This window comes from Hirsutella rhossiliensis (assembly GCF_020360975.1).
Source record: "Hirsutella rhossiliensis strain HR02 chromosome Unknown scaffold00015, whole genome shotgun sequence".
In the NCBI taxonomy this organism is placed as follows: domain Eukaryota; kingdom Fungi; phylum Ascomycota; class Sordariomycetes; order Hypocreales; family Ophiocordycipitaceae; genus Hirsutella; species Hirsutella rhossiliensis.
This window is the reverse complement of record NW_025408681.1, coordinates 224,583-251,290: the sequence shown is the minus strand read 5'-3', so window position 1 is coordinate 251,290 and position 26,708 is coordinate 224,583. Positions and strand designations below refer to the sequence as shown.

At 54.7% G+C, this 26,708-nt stretch overlaps 2 protein-coding genes across 2 annotated transcripts; one reads left to right on the top strand and one right to left on the bottom strand.

Moving 5' to 3' along the window:
- Positions 1-14,569: 14,569 nt before the first annotated feature.
- HRG_10153 (uncharacterized protein) lies at positions 14,570-15,091 on the top strand (the record flags this gene model as incomplete). Its single annotated transcript, XM_044868624.1, has 1 exon — positions 14,570-15,091. The coding sequence occupies one exon, from the start codon at positions 14,570-14,572 to the stop codon at positions 15,089-15,091; it is 522 nt and encodes a 173-aa protein (XP_044715979.1).
- A 3,525-nt stretch (positions 15,092-18,616) lies between these two features.
- HRG_10152 (ATP-dependent DNA helicase PIF1) lies at positions 18,617-22,332 on the bottom strand (the record flags this gene model as incomplete). Its single annotated transcript, XM_044868623.1, has 9 exons — positions 18,617-19,355; positions 19,939-20,120; positions 20,195-20,487; positions 20,533-20,731; positions 20,828-20,908; positions 21,123-21,139; positions 21,341-21,621; positions 21,664-22,043; positions 22,087-22,332. 9 exons carry the CDS (start codon positions 22,330-22,332, stop codon positions 18,617-18,619), a joined length of 2,418 nt encoding a protein of 805 aa, XP_044715978.1.
- Positions 22,333-26,708: the final 4,376 nt, after the last annotated feature.

Here is a 26,708-nt window from a genome sequence, read left to right as displayed (position 1 = left end):
CGTCTATTTGGGTTAGGGATCGCTCTTCTCTTTCTTCCTCTCTTCAGCCTGTCCACTTCCTCCTCCAGCCTAGCAATTTTACTACCATGTTCTGCTAGTGTCTGTTCTTGAGTTTCCCAGCCTTTCGCTATCTTGGCATATCGCCTCCGAATCGTAGGTGTTCTGTTCTTGCCAAGATCACGAATATGGCGGCTAGATTTCGGGGTGTCGTCAGAGTCCAAAAACGGCCTATGTTCCGGGGATGCCGTAACTTTGTCTCCTTCGATCTCAGGATGCCCCAACGCCTTGGAACGCGAGATTGGCCAATTTCCAGTGGTTCTCCAACCGGACAAGATGTTTCTTGTTGTCATTCCCGTTTGACGTGCCGTGGCATACGCACGTATAAAATTGACCTTGTCAACAGGCGTGGAATCCGTCAAAGAAGCCAGTCTGTCAAGCTCCTTCCGGTAGGCTGCCTTTATAGCATTGAAAACACCGTTGTCGAATGGCTGGAGGCCATGAGAACAGTGAGATGGAAGATAACAACAGTAGACATTGTTCAGAAAGCACGTAGCCATCCACTTATTCTGTCGTCAAATCAGCAGGGCCTCATCGCCGTAAAAACAAAGTACGAACCGTTGCATGACTCCCATGTCCATCCAGAATGATAAGCCTGGCCTCAGAGTCGTCGTCAGGTCGCGTCCGAGGCAAATAGACTTCCTCAAGCCATTCGACGGCAATGTGGTTGTCCGTCCATCCATTTGGTGAAGTTATGTAGTTCCAGTCCGCAAATTCTCGAAACTCGTCCTTAAACCACTGTGCCTGGAGATCTTTGCCCTTAAATATGATGCCAGGTGTCGCATTCAGGATGCGTATAATGAAATGGGCGGTTGATAAGCGATGTCATCGAACTTTCTAGATAACATTACAAAAGCATCCTGGGTGGCAAGTGGCAATTCGCCACCGCAAGGCAGTCATATTCCCTCAGGACTATAAGAAGACAGAACTTCTCACATTCATTTTAGATAGACGACAATGAACAAGATTGACTCTTACCTTCCATTTTTTATCCCTGCGAGAGTTATGAGCCCGGTTGGCCCTTAGTTGCGCCATCGGATTTTCTTGCACCTACGCTTTGGCACAAATCGTCTCCACGAAGAGCGACAGCGCCAGTTTTTGAGATCTACGCCCTTGAAGGTGTACAAGCTCAGTCTATCGAGATCTACGTCCACGAAGACGTACAAGCTCAGTCTATCGACTACCATCAGCACTCAGGATGGAGTCACACAAGGAAGCGTCCATCGATTCGTCCCGGGTCAAGCTTAACGGCCCGTCAGACTGGAAACAGTGGATAAGCGTTATTCAAAAATTCGCCATTGCGCACGGAATCTGGGACTTTGTCGACCCAAGTCGACCCCTCAACCCGGCTCCACGGGAACCACGGAGACCGGAACCATCAGATCTGCAGGATGAGGCAACACCCATAACCCTCAATCCTGACAAGATCAAAACTTTTGAGCTTCTGACTTCCCATTACCGTCATGAGTACTCGATCTTTAAGGCACGACAGAAGGCTCTAGCAAGCCTACAGGAACACATCGTCAAGACCTGTGGGAACTATTACAACACCATTGCCTACGAACATGACGTTGCAAAGGAACTTAGGGTCCTCAAGCAGAGGATTCAGCCTACCAGCTGGGCACAAGAACAAGACGTCCTTGACCGATTTCATTCCACGTTGAAGTCGCCCGACAGGACAAAGATTTCGGATTGGGTCACAAAGTGGCACCAAGTCCTCACCGAAGCCCAACAGCTCGGTATCCCCGACGCCCAAGGCCTCAAACCGACTCGGCTGTTCCTTAAGGCAGTTTCGGGAGTAAACCCCACGTTTTCTCATTACTGGCTCAACAAAATGGAAGACGAAGCCCGTGGCATCGATCCACTCTGGCAAGGTCGATTTCCAGACGGCATTGAGATCAGTACCATTTTTGAGAGGGCTCATTCCCTCACTTTTGATCAGAAGGGTGGAAAGGGCGGAAGCACGTTCGCCACTTGGCAGGGCGAGCATTCCAGCCAAACAAACACCAAACGATCCTCTCAATCCTCTTCCAACAATGATTCCTCTTCTTCGACCACACATCGGATACCCACGTGTGTATGCGGCAAGGACCACCGATTCCCTGACTGCTACTACTACAATGAGTCGATTCGGCCGACCAACTGGCAGCCGAGGGCCGATATAGAGGCCAAGAAGAAAGAGCTTCTTGAGAAGAAACCACACCTAGTTGGAGTAGTCGAACGTATGCTCAAACACTCAAGAGGGCAGAGTCAGAACCGACAGGATGGTTCTAGCACTAAAAATGACACTCCGAGTACGGGTGAACCGTCAGCAACTGCTGCAGTCACCTTAAGCTCACCTCCACCGGCAGCCGCATCCACATCATACGTCTACCCGCTTCGAGACTCTGTTTTACTTGATTCAGCATCAGATGTCCACGTAGTTCGGGATCGGCACCGTTTTATTGACTACCAATCTGCAGAGGAAGGAGAAAGACTTCTTTCGGGGAAGGAATTTTTGCCTATCCTTGGTCGAGGCACCGTCATCATTAACGTCAGCTACAATCGAACTTTCCAACTCAACCAAGCCTTACACGTCCCGTCTTTTCATACCAACGTTGCATCAGCCGACCGTTTCCGCAAGGCAGGCATCGATTGGACTCTTATGACAGGAGTCGTGTCAAAGAATGGCTGGGAGATATGTAGGACGACCCCGATGCACGGACAAAACGTCCTCGAATTCACACCAATTTCCCTTTCCCTCCCGCCTGCTATTGCAGCCGTAACCTCAAAGGATCCCAAGCCTTCTGATCCGAAAGAGGCACTACTCTGGCACCGACGTCTGGGTCACTTGAACCCCGCTGCATTGGAACACCTCGTCGAGACAACGACTGGATGCAAGATCAAAGGCCCAGCAACGATCGACTGTCAGGTGTGCTCCTCGCAAAAGCGAAAAGCAAGTTTCACGAAGACCGTCCAAGGCAACTTCTCCAAGGCCTTTCTGGCGGATCTACATTGACCTCTTCAGCATGCACCAAAGCTACAACGGCAAGAAGGTAGCATTGCTACTCAAGGATGACTTTTCTGGGCTCATTTTCTGTTACCCACTTCCGAACAGTCAACAAGAGACCCTTATTTCAACGCTTTCACGTTTTTCTTCGTACATTTGGCGCCAATGGAGGCTCCAAGTATGCGTCGTTCACCGGGATAACGACCGCGGACTCCAGTCCAGGTACGTTACATGGATAGATGATGAGGGCATTGAGGATGAACCTACTGCTCCTCACACACCGGCACAGAACGGCCCTGCCGAGCGTTCTGGGGGGGTGATAGGCGCAAGGGCTCGGAACATGCACGTCGAGGCGAATCTCGATGATGATATGTGGCCTGAGACCTGGACCGCCGCCACCTACCTATACAACCGGTCACCTCAACTTCGCGAGAACTGGAAGACTCCTTTCCAAAGGCTACACGAGTGGCTTAGGGACAGCAACCGAGACACAGGTTACTCAGCGAATCCTTTACCCGACATCACTCACCTGAAGGCATATGGCTGTAGAGCCTATCCTTTAACAACTACTGTGCTTGAAGGTACTCAGAAGAGAGACCTTAAGACTCAACCACACGCTGAGATTGGATATCTCGTGGGATACGATTCCCATAACATTTACCGCATTTGGATTCCATCACGCTCGGAAGTCCGCCGAGTCCGTGATGTCACTTTCGATGAATCACAGGTCTACCAGAAATCTGCTGGAGACATTCCCCTGATCATCAAAGAACCAGAAATCCCGTTCCCAGAGCACATCGACTCTGAGTCAGAGGATGAGGAGCCCAACGATCAGATGGTTTCTCAGTCCGCCCCTGAAAAACGCGTGCGCTTCCAAGATGAGGCAGCACAACTGCTTACCCCTAAGGCAACCCCGGAGCCACATGACACGATATTTGTTGCTGACCCGGAGGACCGCCTCTAAACCCCGAGCCTGAGCCAAATCGAGTGGACAAGACTCCTCAAGAGCCAACTAGACGCTCAGCCCGAGTTCAAGCGAGGAAACAGTCTCATTCCTCAGTTTCCTTTCACGCTGCATTTCGAACAGCAAGGGAGGAACGACTCCACAAGCGGAGCCTTGCCCCTGAACCACGATCCTGGAAAGAACTCGACTCTCACCCCTTTGGAGACCAGTTTAAACTTGCTGGCAAAACTGAAGTTGATGCACTCTTTTCCCGAGGCACCTTCAAACCCGTTCGGCGCGATCAGATGGATCCGACCGCTGGAAGACCCCTTCCCCACTTGGGCTTTCAAGTACAAATTCAACAAGCATGGTTACCTGACCAAGTTCAAGTCCCGCCTCTGCGTCCGCGGAGACTTACAAGAAACCAACAGCAGGGACACATATGCCGCGACGCTTGCAGCGCGCAACTTTCGCATAATGATGGCCCTGATGTGCAAGTTCGACCTCGAATCATGGCACCTTGATGCTGTAAACGCTTTTGTGAACGCTGAGTTAGATGAACTCGTGTACGTTGAATTCCCCGATGGATTTAAACGTTTTGGCTGGGTTCTCAAGCTTCTCCGAGCCCTGTATGGTCTACGAAGATCACCCTTGCTCTGGCAGAAGGAACTCACGACCACCTTTGAAGAACTAGGCCTCAAGACCTGTTCTGATGAACCATGCATCCAGGTAAATGACTGGTGCATCATTTTCTTCTTTGTGGATGATATCTCGATTCTTTATCGGAAGAAGAACGAGGATAATGTCAACCATCTAATCACACAGCTACAAAGCCACTATGAACTCACCAACCAGGGTGAAGTATCTTGGTTCCTTGGGATCCGAGTCATTCGAGACCGAGATGCCCGCAAGGTTCGGCTTTGCCAAGATTCGTACATCGACAAGATTGCAACCCAGTATGGAATCACTAAGAAATCTTTCTTCCGAGGCAATCCGCTGCCCGGAAATTCTCTTCAACCAGGGTGGCAAACCACTCAATCCCAGCAACGGTTGCTCAATATAGTTGAGCAACCGTCAACTCAATCAACTCAATCGAGTGGCTGCTGAATAAGCTTGTCAATTCAATTCATGCTCCCGTTGATTGATGGATTGATGAGATTGCTTAGTTTAGTTTAGTTTAGTGTATTTTCCGTCCAGCAACTTTTGGTCGCTCAGGTCTCCGCAGGGGAGCACAGGACGTGCTGAGCTAGCAGGTGTCTACATGCTACATATCGTACACTTCACCCACTATCCAGCATTTCATCGGCTCAACGGCGCTCATGACAAACCTGTTGCCCGTCAGCGGGACGTCCAGGCATGAAGAGAAAGCTGTCCCGTGGTCAGATCAGCCAATTTGCTTCTGGGGCCTTGCAGCCTTGATGACCTCGGCGATCGCATGGTCGCGAGACCTTGACGCCGCCCGAGATCGGAGCAGGTAACAGAAAGGATTGAGAGGAAAGGTAGGTGAGAGAGGAGAATGATGACCGTCTAGTGGCGTGGGCAGATCCTCCGAAGAAGGAGCTCGCTTTCGCCAGCCTGACGAATTTGTCAAAGTCCTTGCCGATTGCGCGGTTGATGGCTGCAGCCGGCCAAGGTGCAAGCCGCATACGATGCCGTGGCGCAACCTTTCTGCAGTAAAAGATGTGTGCTGGCTCTTTCGTCTTCCGCACGAGCACGTCAGTCGCGCATTGTCGTGACCAAACCTTTCGTGGTAGTCAGCAAAATCCCCATGGTGGGTTCTTGCTGCAAGCAAGTTACGAAGCAGGGGCCGAGAGAGCGCCAATTCTGACGGGCAGCTGGTTGTGGCTTTAAGCCTCAGGTCTCTGTATCGCTCCGGCGCAGAGGCTTCCCACCAGGCCTTGAAAGCCTCTTCCGGCTGCTGTCGGGCAATCTTTCGCAGGTGCGCTAGCGTCGGGACGTTATCAGCGGGTTCTGGCAGTGATGCTCCCGCCTTTGCCAGAGCATCAGCCTCCTCGTTGCCTGGGATGTCAGCATGGCCGGGGATCCAATGGACCTCCACAGCTCCGTATTTTCGCGCCAAAGATTGAAACTCAAGGAAGACCTCTTGCGAGGAGTCGCTCGGCGTGCCCCGTAAGCATGTTGCGGTCGCGAGGTTGTCGAGGCAGACAAAGATGCGGTCAGTTTCTGGAAGGCTCACCGCAGCCTTCAACCCCTCCAACGCACCTTTCGCCTCAGCGTCGAAAATCTCGGCGGGCCCGAGACGGCCCTTGTCGCGCAAGACGGTGGATCCGTCCCGATGAACAACATAGCCATATCCGGCGTGGCCTTCGGTAGAACGGGACCCGTCGGAATAGACGACCAGAGTTCGGGGCGATAGTGCCTGGAGCCAATCGCGAAATTTCTTCGCCGTCTCATTTTTCGATGCACTCTGCAGAGGCGCAGTCTGCTCTTCGACAAATCCGCGCTGCAGCAAGGCAGGCCTTGGGCAGCTTGGTAGCAATCGTCGGAGCGCCGCAGCCTAGTCCGGAAGGGTTTTGGCTGCTTTTGGTACTTCAGCTTGATCATTTCATTCAGTATAGGGCTTTTGGCCTCGACGTGCGCTTCACGAGCGGATGAGCTTCGTCCAGGGATTTGAGACGCGCAGCAAATGCAGTCCGGCGCGCCTCGAGCAGCAGAGGGACCGGCGGTATCCCTGCCTCCCGGTGCAGAACATTCGTTGGTGTAGTTCTCCACACTGGCAGGATAGCCCGAAGAGATGTGTAGAGTGCCTTGCTCATCTTCTTTACGAGGTGTCCGATCCTGGACGGTCCTTCCTTGCCCGGCTTGGTCCAGCGCGGGCGCGTAGAACCAGGATACCAGACCTCCGCCGCGTAGAGCAGCACTGGAATGACGCAAGCGCAGACCGCTCGTCGCACAGCGCTCGGTAGAGGACCATGCCTGGTGTTTGTCAGTCTCCTGAGATGGAAGGCGACTGCTTGCGCTTTGGCCGTCCATTTCTCGACATGAGTCTTGAAAGACAGAGTGCTGTCGAGCCAGACGCCGAGCCAACGCATCGCCCGGCCCGGCCGTTTCTCAAATTCGCCATGGAGCACTGGCGGCGCCGTCTTGGGCGTCGTTCGAGAGAAGTGCATCACTTCTGTCTTCTCAGGGTCGAAGGAGATCCGTTGGCGGCGCCCCACGATACAAGCTCACGCACATGATGAGATGCTTCGGCGGACGTCTCATCCAGGCTATCGCCGACGCAAAGGATGGCAGTGTCGTCCGCATAGCCGAAACGCCCTTTTGAGCTGCCCAAGCGGTAGATTGGTTCCGTATACAGTAGGAAGAGGATCGGCGAGACTGGCGATCCCTGTGGCAGCCCGCACTGGAGAGGCGATGAATTCGTTGCGATATCTTGATAGCGGATGCGTGCCGACCTGTCTTGCATAAACGAGCCGACCCATCGCGCGAGGTTCGGTGGCCACCCTGCTCCCGTAGGCGAAGGATCAATCTGTTGCGGAGGACTGTGTCGAAGGCGCCCTGAATGTCCAAAGTCACCAATGTTGCAACCTGCTTGCAGGCAAATGCCTCCTCGATGTCATGAATCAAGGCAGCAACGAGATCCACGGCCGATCTCTTCGGGAGCGCGCCGGCTTGTTGTGGGTGTAGTACGCCGAAATGGACCGAGGCCCACGCTAGACGCCGTGCGATGAGCCGCTCGAGGCCCTTGCCGAGACAGGACAAAAGGGAGATGGGGCGCCAAGCGCGGTGTAGAGAGATCCCTGCGCCCCGGCTTGGCAATCATGACCACTTCTGCTTCTCGGAAGGGCTTCGGATGGTGGCCAATCCTGAGGCAGCCTTGATATAGCTGGTGGACGAGACTTCCGATCGCATGCCAGACAGCGCGGAGCATCCGCACCGTAATATTGTCGGGACCAGGGACGTATTCCCGGTGCGTAGCGTGGCGTCGCGGGTCTCCCCGGAGAGACTCGGTCGGTGAAGGGTATCGTCCTATCTGTGTTCACGGAGATCCACGGATCTGGGATGTCGTCGTTCGCCGTGCGCCGTTCCAGAGTGGCTTGTCGCAAGGCGGTGGCCTTTTCCAGCTGCGTCTCATACACTCGGTCGTCAATTTGCAGGAGGAGCTTGAAACGGACCTGGAGACTTCAGCCAGCGGACCGCCCTGAAGACGGAGGCGCTATCGGTGAAGCTGTCAATCAAGTTACGCCAGTAAAGGCGCTTGGCCCGGCGCACCACGCCATGGAGCTCCTCTTGGCTAGCTGTACTTCTCGGTCGAAGCCGAGAGTGAACTCTCCTCCACGCGCGGTAATTGGCCGCCGCCTTTGCGCATTCTTCAGTCCACCACCGCGCACCATGCGTAGTCTTACGGGCAGGTCGACCGGCAGCTCTGGCTGCACAACCAAGAAGGTTCACGAGCGCCGACGCAAAGCTGTCGAGCTCGGAAGGAGATGCCGTGGTGATCGGGATGAAGGCGGCACCGGCCTCCACTAATTCAATGAATCGCTTCAATTCCTCGTCGGAGTTGAGATGGATCTTTCCTATTGGAAGGGGTGCCAGAACTTGTCCTGGCAGCGTGATACTAAGGGTAAAATGATCGGAGCCGGTTGCTAGATGATCCTCGACAACAGCGTCGGCCAGAGGTATGTTGCAGAAGGCGAGATCAACCGTATTGCCGTGTGCGTTGGTCGGGACATCGACAGGATTCAGTAAGCCGAGTCGATTGTCCATTGCCCAAAACGCTATTTCTTCGCCGCGGTCCTCTCGTCGACCGGCCTGCCAGCTGGGATGTTTGGCATTGAAATCACCAGCAACAAGACACTTGTCCGGTACGGTCCACTGAAGCAAGATTTCAAGGGCTCCGTCGTGGTACGGCTGCCGATAGAAGTTGACGACTGTTATGCCGTTGACGGTGAGCCAAAGGATGTCACGAGTCGCCGCAGGTCTCTTTTGATCAGCGACGAGACCTGCGGAACGCCGGACGTATGTCATGACTCTCGGGCGAGTGTCGCGGCCGTCCCAGTCGTTGACGGGTGAGAAGGTGTCGTAGGCCTGATGCGTCTTAGTGAGGCATCGGCCATCTTTCAGTCCTGTCCATGGCTCCTGCAACAAAATAATGTCGTATTGTTCCGAGTCGGCCAACGCAAGGCACAATCGTGTGCCGGCGGAATCTTGCCTACGTTGGCTTGGAAGATTCGCAAGATCCTCCTATCGCTTCGATTGCGTGGAAAACAGCGAGGCATTAGGGTAGCGTCACAGGACTAGTGCGTCGTTTCTTCGATGGGACGACAGGGAGGAACTGGTCGCCGTCCCTTACATGCGGCGGCGTTGTGGCCACAACGATGCATGGGGTTGACGGCGCGGCTGGCTCGTAAATGGCGCCCATGTCGGAGCTTCCATCTCCTCCAGCTGCCCGCGGCGCCGTTGACTCCAAGGAAAGTATCTGCGGCCTGCCAGGGCTCTGATCAGACTGGTCGGACACTCTGGCCTTTGAGTCTGCCGCTTCTGCTGCGCAGAGAGCTGAACTCCCATCTGCCGTACCAGGCTCTTCTCCTCCTTCGTCAGGCGCCGGACCATGCCGTGAACGCGCTTGGGGCGGGCAGGGCATTTGGGGTCATCCGCGCAATGGGGTCCAAGGCAGTTTGCACACTGCTCGAGGGCGGTGCATTCTTGGCTACGATGGCCGGTTTTGCCACAACGCCTGCAGCGCGCCGTTCGATCGCAGCTGTGTCGAGCGTGGAAATCCCAGCACTTGTCACATTGGCTAGGAATGCTGGGCTTGTCGATATAGCGGGCGAACCGGCTGGCGCCGAACAGTCGCCAGGGTCTCTGCGTGGGTTCCAGGAAGGATACAATAAGGGTCTTGGTAGGCATATCGCCCGAGTCGTGTCGCGAGGTCCGTATGCTGATGGGCTTCAGTCCGGTTTGGCAGGCAATTTCTTCTTTGACCGCCTCATCGAAGTTGATCTCAACGCCGCGTAGGTCCGTGAGCCTACGGGGCAATCGGCTACGGCATACGAATGCCATTTCTGGCTAATCTCTACGGCCGTCGCGTCCAGATCTACGGCCCAATCCGCCTGTCGCTGCACGAGTAGTTCGCGCGTGGCCACATCCGATGCCAGGATGGCCCAACCCGTGTTTACCGGGAAGGCTGCCGGGATGCGGCGTAGGTCGATGCCGACTCTAGCGGCGATGTGGGCCCGGATAGCGTATCTTTCATGGTTTCGGGCCGGAGCATCGGCGTCAAGTCGGACAAAGACACGCAGGTCTTCCTGGGTGGGACCACGGGCGGTCGTCCTTGGAGACGAGTGGTGGTTTGCTGTTTTCGCTGTGGTGGGGCGGAGGCCGTAATGGCCAGCTGTCCTTGTGTCGTTTTGCCGGATGCGAGAACGCTGCTGTACGTAGGTTTCGGTGGTTCCTCAAGGTCGGCGAGCGATTGAGTCCAGAGGTTCAGAAACTTGGTGGCAACTTGCTTTGCGATGCTATTGTGGGAGCCGGACGTGAATTGTTTGGCTGTCTGTTCGAATGATTCGCTAAAGGCCCGAAAGACTGCCAGCTTGGCATCATGGGCTGCCGTTTGGTCGCGAGCGATCTTTGTAGCCGCTTCGATGATGGAGACAGGTGCATTTTCCGTGGACCCGGTCGAACCAGGGCCATTCGGGATTATTTCCGGCTGCGTTCCTTCCGCGACGGCAGCGTTGGGCGTGTCGCTGGGAGACGTCGGTCGAGGGAGCTGCTGAGCCGCCAGGGTTGAGACATTTGGGCGAGCCTCCGCCGGAGAGGACAGTAGGTGCTGAGATGCACGGGCTGCTAGATCAGGTGGCGATTGTATGTCGACAGCACAGGAGCGGCGCGCGAACCTGAGGCTGGTGCCATGGCCGCTGCCGGCGCTTTGCGCGGCGCTGTTGCGGAATTTTCAAGAGCACTGTTAAGCGAAAAGCTGTATGGATAGGCTACTTCCTTAACACTTGCGTGCCAAGAAAGTAAAAATGCAGGGAAGGGTTGTTGATGAGATTGCCTTTTAGTTTAGTTTAGTGTATTTTCCGTCCAGCAACTTTTGGTCGCTCAGGTCTCCGCAGGGGAGCACAGGACGTGCTGAGCTAGCAGGTGTCTACATGCTACATATCGTACACTTCACCCACTATCCAGCATTTCATCGGCTCAACGGCGCTCATGACAAACCTGTTGCCCGTCAGCGGGACGTCCAGGCATGAAGAGAAAGCTGTCCCGTGGTCAGATCAGCCAATTTGCTTCTGGGGCCTTGCAGCCCTTGATGACCTCGGCGATCGCATGGTCGCGAGACCTTGACGCCGCCCGAGATCGGAGCAGGTAACAGAAAGGATTGAGAGGAAAAGGTAGGTGAGAGAGGAGAATGATGACCGTCTAGTGGCGTGGGCAGATCCTCCGAAGAAGGAGCTCGCTTTCGCCAGCCTGACGAATTTGTCAAAGTCCTTGCCGATTGCGCGGTTGATGGCTGCAGCCGGCCAAGGTGCAAGCCGCATACGATGCCGTGGCGCAACCTTTCTGCAGTAAAAGATGTGTGCTGGCTCTTTTCGTCTTCCGCACGAGCACGTCAGTCGCGCATTGTCGTGACCAAACCTTTCGTGGTAGTCAGCAAAATCCCCATGGTGGGTTCTTGCTGCAAGCAAGTTACGAAGCAGGGGCCGAGAGAGCGCCAATTCTGACGGGCAGCTTGATGAGATTGCCGTTGACGGTCAGGGATCCTGTAGGGTAGGTGGCCAAGGCGAAATGTAGGTACGGATTGGGTATATAGCTACCACTAACCTTACAGGTTACTCAGGCCCGTTGTAGGTAAGCCTGCTCTCCTCTTCGGGGAACAGGGCCCCCTGTTCCGTTGGAAGAGTCGACGCGCTGCGCGCATCGACGCGCTTCACAACAAAGTTCAATCTCTCGCCTCAGTTCCACTTACACTTCTCTATTCTTCCACAACGCCTTGGCTGATCTAAACATTCCTATATGCAATGAGCGAATCTCCTGAGCCTTCTTCTACTCCCTTGCCGCCATCAGGCGATTCAGGCGACTCAGGCCCCGTTCCCCATCTCGAGTGGGATGCCTTCCCTGGCATCACTTCCGCGGCTATACCAAGTCTCAACGCGCCGGCAAGCTCAAATCGTGGATCTGGAGCTTTGGGTTCGACATTGAACATCAAGCTAACGTAGATAATCGCCTCTGGGTCTGTGAGCGGTGTTTACCGAAGAAATCGCCGAAGGGACCCGTGAGCTTCGCGGCAAAGGGACCCTAAACATTGAGCGCCATCTACATGATGCTCACAATGTTATTGACCCATCAGGTAGACGGTTACCGAAGGGTTCTACAACCAACAAGCGTTCTATTGCCCAATTCTTCAACCTCGATGCCAATGACCAGAAGGAGCAAGCATTCATTAACAAGCTAAAAAACCAATTCGATAAAGATGTCTTCCAATCTCTTGCTTGCTTGGATCACCGAGTCGAATGTTGCCTTCCGCGCAGTTGAAGCCCTCGATTCCGGCGTCTTCTCGAATACCTCAATCCCTCGATCGCCCTGACTCAAGCCCACATGACACACTCGACTATTCGAACGAAGCTTTCCAAGAATACCACCAGTACAAGCATATTGTGATAAAGGAACTGAGGAGCGCCCGGGCAGATACACCTTGCGTTTGACGGCTGGAGATCGCCCAATCGCTATGCGCTTAATGGGATTGCTGCGTTCTATCTCTCTAAGGAAAAGCGGCCACAGAAGATCATCCTTGGGCTCCTGAACTCCGAGAGTCTCATACTGGCGAGAATATAGCGTCGCAGGTGGCGGAAGTGATCGAATCATTCGAGATTCAAGACAAGATCGGGTATTTCACGCTTGACAATGCGAAGAATAACGATACGGCGGTAGCAGCACTGGGACACGTTTTTAATTTTGAAGGGAAGCAGAGACGGGTCCGCTGCTTTGGGCATATCATCAATCTCGTGGCCAAAGCGCTGCTCTTTGGCAAAGATAATGAAGTCTTCAAATCAGAAGAGCGACTCGACCTGGACCTTGCTCGACATGATCTCTGGCGGAAGAGGGGGCCTATTGGCAAGCTCCACAACCTTGTCCACTGGATTCATCAATCGGATAGGTTAACGTACATGCTTCGGGATCTACAACGCAAGAGGGACAGTACGAAGAAACCAGTTGACGTTGTAACGGATAACATGACACGATGGTTGTCCCATTATAAGATGATGGATCGAGCCCTTCTACTGCACGACTTTCTTGACGACCTCGTCGCATTGGAACAGTTCGAATATACCCGAAGCAGGTCAAAGAAGAAAGACATGCCTGCATGCCTCCGAGATTCTGACCTGCTGACCGGTAACGACTGGACAGTGATCAGCCACTTTCGGAATATTCTTAAGCACTTCGAAAATGCCATCAAGGCCCTCGAGGGAGATGCCCAGATTCGGGTGCGTAAGGGCGGCAACCTCGTGGCCTACAGAACAGCATGGGATATTATCCAAGCATTCGAATATCTCCTTGAACGATTGGAAGAGGCAAAGGAATTCGCCAAGGATGTGCCTGATTCCGAGCATTTCGCGATAAACGTCGAATTGGGGTGGAAGAAGTTGGAGAAATACTATATCAAGTTGGTTGAGTGCCCGGTATATTATGCTGCAGTCGCTCTCCATCCCGCCTTGCGACTGCAATGGTTTGAGGAGGCTTGGGCTCATCGACCTGAATGGGTCCTTGAGGCACGACGGATTGTTCGGGGCATCTGGGAACGCGACTATAAGTCATTAATTCTCAGCGATGACGAGGCTATTCCGATGGTTAAACGTCGAAAGGTTGACGACTTGAACGAGTTCCAACAGTTCCGACTGAGGCACCGGCTACAAGCTGGTCAGACGGCCACAACCCGTCGTGGGCCACCTACTGCCGATGAATTCGATCGCTGGACTGTTGATATCGGCGCAGATGACGGAGACATCACGGATCCGTTCCAATACTGGCAACTCAAAGAGTCAACGTATCCCAGACTTGCTCGAATGGCCTTTGATATGCTATCTATACCGCCAATGTCAGCAGAGTGCGAGAGGGCGTTCTCATTTGCTGGGCTAATGGTCACACGACTACGCAGCCGGCTTCAGGCTAACACGATCAATGCAGGCCAGGCAATTCGGTCTTGGCTGAAGGCAGGGCTAATACCCACTACCAGGAGATTATTGATGCTTCAGTCGATGACGATGTCTTCCCCGAAGAGGTGCCCCACGAAGGACGAGAAGTTGATGGTGTTGAGGACCTTAAGTAGCTTACTAATAGGTAGGGTAGGGCATCAACTCCGTCAATCAACGCAATCAATTCAACGAGGGCTTGGATTGCTCAACTCAACGAGAGGTTCGCTGATGTAAGCCGTCAATCTACTCAATTTGACTCTTTGGTTGAGTTGATTGAGTGGTTTGCCACCCTGTCTTCAACCTCACGACGGACAGGCCACTCCTGAAAGCGTGAACCTTTTTCAACAGAAAACGGGATCGATCAATTTTGTGGCGATATCAACTCGACCCGATGTTTCCTTTGGTGTCAGCAAATTGGCTGAACACATGATGAATCCTTCTCCCAAGCACCATGAAATCATGGATCGGATGCTTGAGTATCTTTTTGCAACACGATTCTTCGCGCTTGAGTTTTCAGGAAATTCCAACGAGCTCCAACTTCTTACCAAGCCGAAGGAAATCCGGATTGCTACCGACGCTGCTTTCGCGGATAACCCTGATTCGAGGAAATCCTCCCAAGGATGTCTCATCACTCTCTTCAATGGTCCAATTTGGTGGAACGCTACGAAGCAAACCACTGTTACTACTTCTTCCACTGAGGCAGAGCTCCTCGCCTTCACCCACACGGCCAAAGAGACTCTCAGCCTCCTCCGATTGTTCAAGCAAATCGATCTGGAGCTTGACAACGACCCCGTTATTGAGTGTGACAACACACAGACGATCAGGCTCATCACAGCCGACGTTCCACGTATAAAAACTGCTCTCAAACACGTCGATATTCACAACGCCTGGGCAAGGCAAACGTTTCAAGAAGGCCACTTTGAGGTCGAGTGTGAGGGAACGATCATGTGACCTTTATCTCCACTTTTACTCCTGTAAAGTCGGTCGTTGCAAATTCCCCGCCGCCCCCCACCGCCTTCCGCTTTAGGCAAGCCCCTTCCCCTTTTGGCCCGTCGCTGCATACGGGATTGCTATAAGAACACCTACACTCCCTCCCCCCTTCCGCTCAACTCACCCTTTCCTCCTCTCTTTTTCTCACCGTTATCCCTGTCGGCCGGCCATCTCTGATGCACAGCCCCCTCCTTTGCCCAACTCTGCTCCGCTCACACGACCCCCTCGACTCCTACTCTGCATGTTTCAGCTGAGTCTTGTTGCCCTTGGGTTCTGCATGTCCGCTTCATCAGCCATGTCTTTTGACCCTTTGGTCCTTCACCTTGGCTTAGGAGGAGGGAAGGGCTCCTCCTGTTGCTTCAACGCCCTGAATAGAATGGGCCTTCACTCGCCGATGTGGACGGGGTTTCCCCTGACTCTCAACCTCCATGCTCTGGCAACAGCTTGACGCGATCACGGTACCCGCCAGATCCTTGGATCCTGCCAGTGACTTGGTTGCCGCTATGATCGCGATGACCCACGGGCTTCCGCTGCAACATTGTCCGCTGTTCTGGGATCGGATGACGTGGCAAAGTCTGCCTTGCCTTTTGCTAGGTATACTGCATACGAACACATGCAGAGATCAGGCCAGCTGACCTTCCCTCGTATCCGTTAGCTCCGTCAAAAGTCCCTCGGTGCTCCCGAGACGACCACCGATGGAACACTGGCCTGCTCCGGCGTTGGCTGGTGAAGCCTCCTTGATTGGCATCATAGCAACGGACCGTCCTCTGACAAAAATTCCACCGACATGGGCCCCGCAATCTGCGACCACAATCGCGACGCACGCCAGCTCTCCATGTTGTGATTCGTGGCTCGACGTCATCTCCGTCTTTGTCCACCCTGGGTCTGTTCCTGTGCCCGCATGAAGATGGGATGATCCTTCCTCAATCTTGCAGGCTATGTCGAATCGTACGAGTTTCGGGTACACGGCTTTCCGCACCGCGGCTCGTGCCAGGGCTCCCGACGACGGACTATACCCAAAGGTGACGTTTATGAGTTAGGTGGTCCGGTGGTCTTACCTGGACGACCTGCTTGTCCGGCACGCACTGAGATTGGGTGCTTGCTCCCCTACTCTACTGCAGTTTTGCGATGCAACTCATCTCGGGGGGAACAGGAGAAGCGATGTTGGTGGAGGAAGAGGGGGCTGGTGACCAGTGAGAGGCGAGACACGAGAGTGTGGAGAGCGGAAAAGGGACGGGGGCCTGTTGGCCTCGCCAGCTTGTCCCCTACCGCCCACGACTCAAGGTGGGTGGAAAGGCTGCGCCTTGGAGAGGAGGCCCTGATATGTCACGGTGATGGCTTTGGCAAAACTGGCCCCCGTCTTCCTCTTCTCGTTACTCATACAGCTAAGGGTATGGAGGGCTCGGATTGTCTATAAAACGGTCACGGATTCCCCGGATTCCCCGGCTTCCTCACCATCTAACACTTTTCTTCCATATCTTTGTTTCCTACGTGACTGAGAAGATGGACCGAATGACTCGGAAGAAGACATACCGCTGGCCCTCTCCGAGCCGAGGTCACTCATTCCACCATTCTGCAGTCACTGGGAACTTCCAGTCCTCGACTCCGTCTCCTCACCAGCCAGTTCAAGGAGCGGCAACTCTGGCTCCAGCAGCGACTCAGGAAGCACAAGTGAACCCAGTCAGACCATCTCGGAGCCTGACTATGAAACCCCCAACGTTAAGTTTGGCGCTCCCCTAGTCAAGTCGACGGGCCCAGAGACAGAAATGCAGGGGACAACCTCATGCATCGCGCGATCCCTAGCACCTACTACGGGCCCAGCAATGGACGCCAACCGTCTTCAATCTCTTTTCTCCGAGTACGAAAGGGTCATCAGTGAGCAAACTGGGCCACGTCAGCGTAGCGTTTTAGCAAATCAAGGTATTATGAGCTCTTGCCTACAACCTGCACATGCACTTCTTACAGTATTTTGCAGAGAACGGAATGATCGAGCCTGAATGCCCATCACCCCTGCAGCAGGCGCCTCCCGAAGCGATCACGGTCTGTGAAAAGTCCGAGGTAACCAAGCCGCGTCGAAGCGGGCGTAAGAGGAAGTCTGCGCCACGTGCTGCTACTGCTTCTTCGTATCGTGTTCAAAAGAAGCGCATTGCGACTTGCACCAGTCGGGAATACGAGTTCTTACGCTTGGTGGAAGTACGAAAGGCATGGAATGGGTCCATCGAATATAAGGTCATTTGGAAGCCAACCTGGGCGTCTATTGACGATCTCCGGGGCAAACGGGCATTGGAAGAGGCCGAAGAGCTCATCGTGGATGAGTTCGGTCAGGTAGCGTGGAAAAGGAGATGGAAAGATCTGGCCATTTCGACATGGATACCGAGTCTGAGTAGAATAGCGAGGTTTTGCCAAGACAAGCCTATTCCCCTTGCTCCTTTCCCTTGACGGGATACGCTCAGCAGGTCCAAGGTCGTCTGGAGCAATGAGCATAGCCCTGCCTTCGTTGACACTACTGCTGCTGCTGCTGCTGCTGCTGCTGAGCCTCTGCAGCTCGGTCGTGTTATTGGTCGTAACTGCATCTGGCGCCAAACGCGTTGCAATCCTGGCGCTCCGCTTTGTCCTATCCGCTGTATCTTCAAGCTGTCTCGTCGCTTCCTGAATCTTGCTGCTACGTCTCGTGACGCGACTCGATTTTTTCGTGGGAGTTGGAACGGGCGGCATGCCCTGCCCCACCATAATCACGGCCTTGGCCGGCTCTTCCATGATGGAGCTCCCCAATCCTCCGGTGCTGTTCGTTCGAGGAGGATGTCGGTCGAGCTCGGAACGCACCGTTTGCAGTGTCGACTGTCGTTCGTCTTCCCGCAAGCGGTCCGCAGGCGGTGTGCGCGGCCAGAGTTTACCAGTAGCGGGCTATGAGCGATCCCGGCCCCGCGTCTAAATAAGCGTAGGCGCTAGTACCTTGTAAGACAGGCAGCAAGAGCACCCAGCCGAGCAGAGCCTCGGGTGCCAGTAACCGCCCAGTGCAGTGGCTGGTAGCCTGGGGCTACTGGTTACCCATGGTCAGAGGTTGGCGGCAATTTACAGGTGCCAGTCACCTTTAGACTCTTGTTCCTGGTCGCTAGATGCTGCTGGTAACCGCCCAGCCCCAGTGCCAGCAACCATTCATGCGTTGTTGCTGGTATCCCCTAGTGGCCAGTAACCGCGCGGTCACAGTTATCGCTCGGCTGTAGTGAAGGTTGTTCAGGAACATGTGGACAGAAGCCGGGCCAACAAACACCGGAGTCGCGGCCCGATTGCTTACAATCATGATCACCAGTAGCTAGGGCGGTTGCGGTAGCTCCCGATCAGACTCCTGCCCCATTCATTGTATGCGCTAGTCCGCTTGAGGGGAAATTTTGGGTAGTTGCAGTGGTTTGCTTGGCTGGAACTTCACGTCCCGCCAGTTCAGAGCAGTAAGGCTTCAAGCAGCAGGAACGGAAAAGATACGAAAGGCTATTCCACCACTTGCAAATGATCTCGTAGCAAGCCACGTTTCCTGCTACGAGCTCCAAACCCGTCTCTCTGCCGCTTCCTCTTATCCCGGGATAAATGGAAAAGCTGCTTGTGTTTGGGAGCTGGGAGAAGGTTGGCGCGGTCGAAGTCGACGAGCATGACGCGGCGGCGCTCGTCGTTCCAGAGCAGATTGGGTTCGCGCTCGTCACCGTGGTCGACACCCTCGGCCCAGACGGCCTGCGAAGAACGCCTCACCTCAGCCGCTAAGTCCGGCACCCCACCTCCACGGCCACTTCGCCGCCCCACGACATTAGCATCATGTGAACGACCCTTGCCCCGCCAGGAGGACGTAACCCTAGCCAGTCGGACGATGTCAAAGTGGACCGGCACCACCTCGCCCTGGAGCTTGTCGAGATGCGCGTAGATACGGCTCTCGTGCTCCAGGCGGTATAGATGATCCGACAGCGTTCCCTTGCCCACGAATGTGTAGCCATACGGCGCCAGCTCTAACTTGAAGAGCACCCCTGTCGCCCCAACCTTGCCTTGGCCGTCCAGCGCCTTGCAGTTTCGATAAGGATTCCGGCGCAGCCGCTCGCCCACTAGGCGGGTGAACTCGCCGGCGTCGATGGGGTGTCGGATACCGCCTTCGGCGGTGCGATGCGAGGGCACATTGGGGCAATTGGCGTCGAGATCCCAGCCTCTCTTGAGGCTCAACAAGCAGGCCTGTGTGCAGTATTGCCTGGTGGGTCCCGGATCGGATGTTTCGGTCTCCTGGTGGTCACAGCTGCCGCTCGATGGACATTGCCTACGCTCATTCGTGTTGGTTCTTGTCCAAGTCCGGGATGGATCACTCTTCGGACCATCGTCGTCGTCGTCCTCGTTTCTGCGACGAACTGCCCCGCCCATGCACGATGACCTCGATCGCAGTGGGTACACTCGGTTTGTTGGGCCTTCAACGGACTGGAACTCCGAGCCTTCCGTCCCTTGCGATGACGAGGGCGACGATGAATCCGTACCTTCTGCTCCGAGAAGACGCAGGTCCTCATACGGCTCCCCATTTTTCAGCTCTTTTTGCCTTCTGCAAAGCCGCGTCGAGTGAATTTCCCCTGAGCGCCTCGGATCGGAGACTCAACAGGCAAAAGCTGGCCAGTTGAGCTACTGCGGTATGAGGCACCTGTCTAGCCCGATCCCCAGCCGACACTTCGACCACCTCTTCGTTTGGCATGCATAGATGATAATACAACGTCTGTGGTTTATCTCGGTCCATATGAAGGAAGACCAAGGACTTACCGGCGGCGACATAGCCGTATGCAACCCCATACCAAACCATATAGTCGAAGACTTGAGTTAGCGCCATGGCAATCCGGGTTTCCTCCCTCTCTTGCTCCTGCAGCTTGGCATTGCTTTTGTATTTATTGCTGTTGTACCTTGCGATGACCTCCGAAAACAGTTTCTCTTTCGCAAGTGTGGCCTTGAGGTACGCCGCCGCAAACTTGTGAGCTGCCTTAAAGTCATAGACAAAAGCCATGCTCTCGTCACCGTCCAGGTGCGTACGTATGCCCCTCCATCAGGTTTCACTGGTGGCGGCTGAAATTCTCTTGTGGATGCGATTCGCATGGTGGTCCCGGCCGGCCGTCGTCGCTCCTGCCTTTCCTCGTTTGGGTGATCATCTCCAATCCGACTATCGCTCGGTTGCGTGAAGTCGCGGACGTTGTGACTGAATCGTAACATCGTAATCCGGTGCTCCCCATGTGAGCCCTCCTGATCCCAGACGGGCGCCAGGATTTCCCGCACGGGAACTTCAACTGCGATCTTCTCGAAGTACTCGACGGCGTTCTCATTACCAGCCGGATCGTAAGAGACAGTAGCTCCTAGGTTTCTGGTCGTACTCTCTTGATGAAATAGCCGACTCTCACCGCAGACCCTCCTGATCTCGTCAAAATGTTGGTGTCGCTGGTAGCTGGCGAAGGTGTTCCAAGGACGTAGCCACTTAGGATAGTATTTGTTGTCGACTCGCGTAGCGAGTCCCGTCGAAGACTTGGACTTGTCGGCGAACCCGAGTTTCGTATAGAGGTGGAAATGGCAGTTGTATAAATATTCCTCCAGCGTGGTCTTCTGGCTCTTGCGCCGCTCTTCCTCTTCTCGCGCCTTTGCTTCCTCTTCTCGCGCCTTTGCTTCCTCTTCTCGCACCTTTGCTTCCTCTTCTCGCACCTTTGCTTCCTCTTCTCGCGCCTTTGCTTCCTCTTTCTCCCGCCGTGCTTTCTTCAGCAAACGCTGAAGCTTTTCAATCTCCTGGGGAAGTTCGGACATTGGATGGAATAGGACGTGGAAATGTCGATTGGTGGCCTATGACGAAGTCGATTTCGAGGCTCACGCGAGGAGGGAATGAAGGCGCATTTACGGGATCAACCGTTTCAAGAGAAATCATCGCGGCCCGAATATTAGTCCGTCTTGCCCCGCTTCTCTCAACCAATGAAAAAATAAAGGGCTTGACTAACGCGCCTACCACTCTGACTATTCGGCCTACCAAAAAGTGGGTCAACGTGGCTGGTCAAAGCGCAGCGCCGATACCGCACAAATTAGGTGCGCACATTCCCCGCCTTGACTGTGCGCCCACCTCTACGCGCACCTGCCGCCTTCGTGTACAGTGAAGCTATTCGCACCCACGGGCACAAGGCAGGCAAAGGCTGCTTACGTAATTTCTACACATAGCCTGTTGCTGACCGTCTTCCATCTCCACGTCACCTCGAGACCCGTCTTCCGCAGCCTGATCTGACCGTTGGCCCGCAGCATCCCTGGACAGAGCGGATCTGAACCTAGGCTTATCCAGTCCCGGTGAGCCGGGCATGGGCATTCTCGCGCCGCCGGGCGAGACCGGTCTTGCCGTTTCATATCGGGGCATGTGTTGGTAGAGGCTCCGCCAGTGTAAATCAGCCGGGCTAAATGTGATGAATGCACCGGGACAACCAAGATCGTGCGTATATGCCTCAAGGTTCTGCCTCTTTCTGTTCCAAAAGGGGCGCGTACCGCGAATCGATACCGCATGCCTTGTGATTGAGTTGATCAGCGCCTGCGCCTCGGGATCCTCGCTGTGTTCGAGTGCCTCAATAAGCTGCTCTCGCGTGAGCGGTTCACGGCTGCCATCCTGTTGCTTCACGAAGAATTTGGACCGCGCACGTGCTTGGGGCCGCATCAAGGTGTTGAATGCGACAAAACGGAAGGTCGGATGGCGCGCAAAACGGCCGTCGTGCCACCGCATCGCGTGCTCGATGTACTTCTTGTACTCAATCGACCGCAGGCGAGGCTCCACAAAGTCGGCTCTGCCGTCTGGAAACAGGCAGGGGAATGCCAGGGAGAGTAGGGCATGAGATCGGCGTGTGCCGTATGTTGGGAAGCTGGAGCTCGTGCTGCGCCTGCCCTGGGGAGCCTGTGGCAAGGGGTTGCCCCGCATCCGCTTCGGATTCACCCGCGAGAATGGACCGTAGGGCATCATGCTCCGTATCCTTAGCCAACAGGTCCGGCACCGCAGCGGCGTCCTCCAAGTCAGGCTCTGCCTCCTGGTCTTCCTCCGCTCCAACATCGGCAGCCTCCACCTGGCTTTGGGGGATGGCATCCAGCACATTGCCGTCCTCAGGCAGTTGGCTCAGTCGCTCTTTGTCTATGACGATGCATCGATAGCCAGGATGATGATGGCGGAGGTAGTCCAGCCATACCATAACCGCCTAACGGCGCACACGGAACTGGCGGATAAATTGCCGGCTGAGGTTGGCGTGGGACGACGTATTAGCGGGACGCAGCAACACTGTGTTTAACTCCGGCGGCAGCAGCGGCAGCTGGTTGTATACTAAGCCAACCTCGCGGAGAAAGTGAACGACATGCCCTCGATACTTGTACTGCTGCCCTCGCACCAGCATGATGTTCACATGTACGTGGACGCGAGCAAATAATGCCTCTTCCGTAGGCGTGAGCTCAGGTAATCGAGCCGGAACGGGGCCAAAGTCAAGCTGATTTTCCGCAGAGAAGAAATATGGCTCGTCGGGGCCGCGCCTCTCATCCCTTCGATAGCAACGCGAGCAAATGCCGTCATAATCGATTTCCATTTGAAACCAATACTCGCGGCATCGGCTGCAGTATTCCATCTGGTCATTGTCAAGATTGGCCCAGAAGTCGCGCAGTGTGGCCTTATTGCGGTCCGTCAAGGGGCTAGCGTCAAGGTCGCCATTCCACACCGTATCTTGTGCATGGAAGGCCGCCACGTCTTCCGGTGGAATTATCACTGGACTTCGAAGACGTCGTTCGGTCTCGGCGATCGCGTTTCTCTCCGAGATTTTCTTGGCCGCCCTCCTGTACCTGGGGCGGGACCACGGCGACCACGCCTTGGCTCTGTGGACGGCTGAAGCGGCCGACGGTGAAAAGGGCTTAGATGCACAGAATCATCGTCCCTGTTCCCGTTCCCATCTTCCTCCCCAGGCTCAGAGTCCGGCTCGACCCCCAGCTGCTCGAGGTACCTGCGTGGTCGAGCGGGCGAAAGCAGTACGTTGGCATAGTCCTCGGCATCAATATCAGATTCGGAGAACTGATCACTGTCATCTCCTTCTTTAGACACCGTACCTCCGCCTTGAGGTCCACCCGCTCGCAGTCGATCTTGACTCGCATCTATGTTCCCTGGTTAGCCCAAAGGAGCTACTGCAAACCACAGCACAAGGATGGCTACCTTCTCCAGCAGCCTCCGAGCCTTGAAAGATGCCCAGCTGAGATATTATGGGCGTCAGTGACAGTCTCCCCTGCACGGCGTCGTGATCGATGGTCGCGCTGAATAGCGGCCAGCTTGACCCTAGCCCCGGCCGTAGAGGGATCATCTTGCGAGACCTTCCGGCCTTTGTGGAATCTAGCAGCCAGGTAAGAATAATTCATTCTGGTTGCGTTGCCTTCGGCAGTCGATGGATCAAAATGGGAGGCAACTGGATCGGTCGTTGGCTGCTCAGCAGGTGACGGGGCCAGCGCCCGGAAGAGCCGCGAGCTTTGTTGGGTTGCTGGAAGCGGCGTGCCTAACACGACGTGAGGCTGGCTGGTGCGCTCTCCGTATAAGCTGCTCACTACAGAAGGTTGTTTCAGCGTCTCCGGCGATGAAGGCTCGGTTCTGGTCCTCGAAGTAGGAGGGGACAGGCCAGCATCTCTGTCAGTTCGTTTCGGGGCAGATCTGTGGGGTGAAGTGGGGCGACGGGCCAGATTCTTCAATGCGAGGACTGCGGCTTTCGATCTGGCACGCTTGATCGGGTTAGGGAGGCATATTCGGAGTAGACTGTACCAACAATGTCAGGTAAATTGTGCTGGTCTCGACATGCTACGCAGGTTCTAGTTTGTTTGGCAGACTTCCCCTGTTAACGAAGTCAGCCGTCGGCTTTATTCGGTTGCAAGAAGGACAACGGGCTCCAACACCAGACGTAGGGCTATCATTTCCCCTAGAATCGTGATCCATGCATTGGGCTTGGTTGCGAGATAATTGTTCCGTGGCTAAGAGCCGCAACAGCAAATAAAGGGATGAGACAGTCACGTGCTCCCAAAGGGTTTGGTCCTGGGACAATAATTATCCGTTCCTGCCAATAGCCGAGCATATCTCCGGTTGCTGTGGGTGCCCAACGGAAATTGTCATTCATAGCGCACATGCTCTCGCGATACTAACCCCGCGACTCTTCATCTGTAACCTCTGCGACGACCAAATTCCACACAGTTTCGCCGTACGACCACGGGCGCCGTAAAGCTTCTGCGAGGGCTTCCATCTCGACCTCACGCTTTTACAAATCGGCGACGTAGGGAGAGGAGTTGTTGGCGTTTGTAGCAACCGTCAACTCAACATGTCAGAGGTGGGATCGCTGCGAGGCTTGCAGTCCAATAAACGCTAACATACCATCAGGGCGAAGTGACAGAGGACAAATTTGAGTTCATTCCGTGGCGATACTTTTCGCCAGTCGATTATTCCAGGACTATGTACTGGCATGCAGGGAGTGGCAGCATCGCCATCGGTTCTCGGGGCAAGGTCGCGCCAGAGAGGACAGATCAAGAGAACATAACTGGCCGAATACTTGAAGCCGGCTTAGGTGTATATGTAATGGAAACAAGTTTTAAATTGTTGCGGGTTGGTTAACTACGGACAAATACAGATGCTTATACAGCTTATAGCCCTCCGCGAAGCCCATGGGGAGCAGAACTTTGAAGTCGTTGGCATCCCTGCAGACCTGCATAATGTTGGCTCGCTCGAATGGTCCTGCTTTCCGCGCGAGGCGGCTGGAATCTACTCCAGCGAAAACGAAGTCGCCCAACATGTCAGCCATGCTCTCAAGAGACTCCATGCTCGCTTCGACGATATGCTTCCCCAGCTCGTAACACACCCATATCTCCAAGAAAAAATCGCTCCCTTCACATTTGGGCATATGTAAGTTGACCGAAAATGTAATATTGCCAGGGCCTTCTTGCCTCCGTTTGTCACTCCTTTTTAAGCCGACAAACAAATAGGTTTGCAGCGCAGTCTTCGCCTTGTCGAGGGCAGCACCTTCTGCTAGCTCGTAACCATCGGGTATAATGCTGCCATAAACCTCAATCTGCGATCCTAAGTTCTCCGACAGTTCCGCGGTAGTTTGAGGATAAAGCCAGATAGATATTTCTACTTTTTGTCAATGTCTGATCTCTCGGAAATGTGAGAATAACGTACCAGAAAAATACTGCTCCGCCAAATAGTGAGCTTTCATTCTGATGACGTCATGATAATCCAGCCAGAATCTGTGTAGCGGCATGTCTGAAATCTTCTCTCGCACACTTTGGGGAATACCTTCTCTGTGAAGGAACATCATAAGACCAAAGGGCAAAATTCGTGCCAGAGCTGTGAATTCTACCACATTTGTTGATGTGGGAGAGAGGCCAGAGAAGTCCGAGTCGTCAGCATAACGCATCGTTGCCACCGCGATGGCATTCTTCCAAGTGTCGCGGTGACGATAGTTCGGGCCTCTCTCCTCCGACAGCAGGAAAATGATCTCGCTTTCCCTTTTGTCCAATAATGCGCTTGCCTTCCTCTTTAGCTGGTTCGTCATTGGATGCGCGGCGGCTTGATGCACCGATGTGCCAGGTGTATGCGTGCACAATGTGGGACGCAAGACGTTGCGGTGCACGAGACGTTGCGGAGCGCAAGGCATGACGGAGCGCAAGACGTTGAGAGACGAAAGGGTCCTTCTTCGCGTCCTTCCCCCGCAAATGCCTTGAGGAACGAAGAGACGAAAGGATCCTCCTTCCGCCCCCTCCCGCGCCCTTCCTAGGCGGTCCTTTTTTTTTTTGCCTGAGGAACGGAAGGTTCCGAAGGTTCTTCCTTCCGCCCCCTCCTTCCCACCCCCGCGACGCACGGTTCGCTCCCTGAGCCCGGCTTCGCAAGCCCCCCAACATGGCCACGAAAAGTCACACATCTCTTCTCTTGTCTTCTCTTGGTCTCGATGTCTCACTCCCCGGTTGCTGCTCTGGTTGCTTTTTGCCTTTTTTTTCCATCCTTTTTCCAGATAATAATTCCCCCGCTGCCCCTCACCGCTCCTCCCGCCAGATCTCCGTACCAACCCCAAGACAGGCCATAGGGAATTAGGGACTTCGGGAAAGTTGCGACACCGATGTGAATTCTGCTTCTCGTACGTGCCTGCCGGGCCAGCGAGGAAGCCGCCATGTGACTGTAGTAGACGCCGCCCTCTCGACGGCCGCCTCGATGCGATGGTGGGTTCTGAAACCTGAGACAGCGTCGCCGAGGTGTGCCGTGCCATCCGCGATGTGGCCTGCGTAAAAATCGCCCTCGTCTGGGCCTTCTCGATACCGGCCATGACCGCGTCGTTTGCGTCTTTCGTCTTTGCGTACGTCCGTCCCCGTCTTCGCTGCCCATATCTTTCGACGACTACCTCGACGATGCCCTGCCAGGAGCCGGTCACGATTCCGATCGATAAAATCCGCCGCACGCTAGAGGATCTCGATAGCCAACGCATCCAGAACAGAGCCCGCCGAGAGCCGGTCAGAGTCTCCCCTGAGGAGGTGCGGCGTACTTTAGAAGTCCTAGAACGCCGGAACA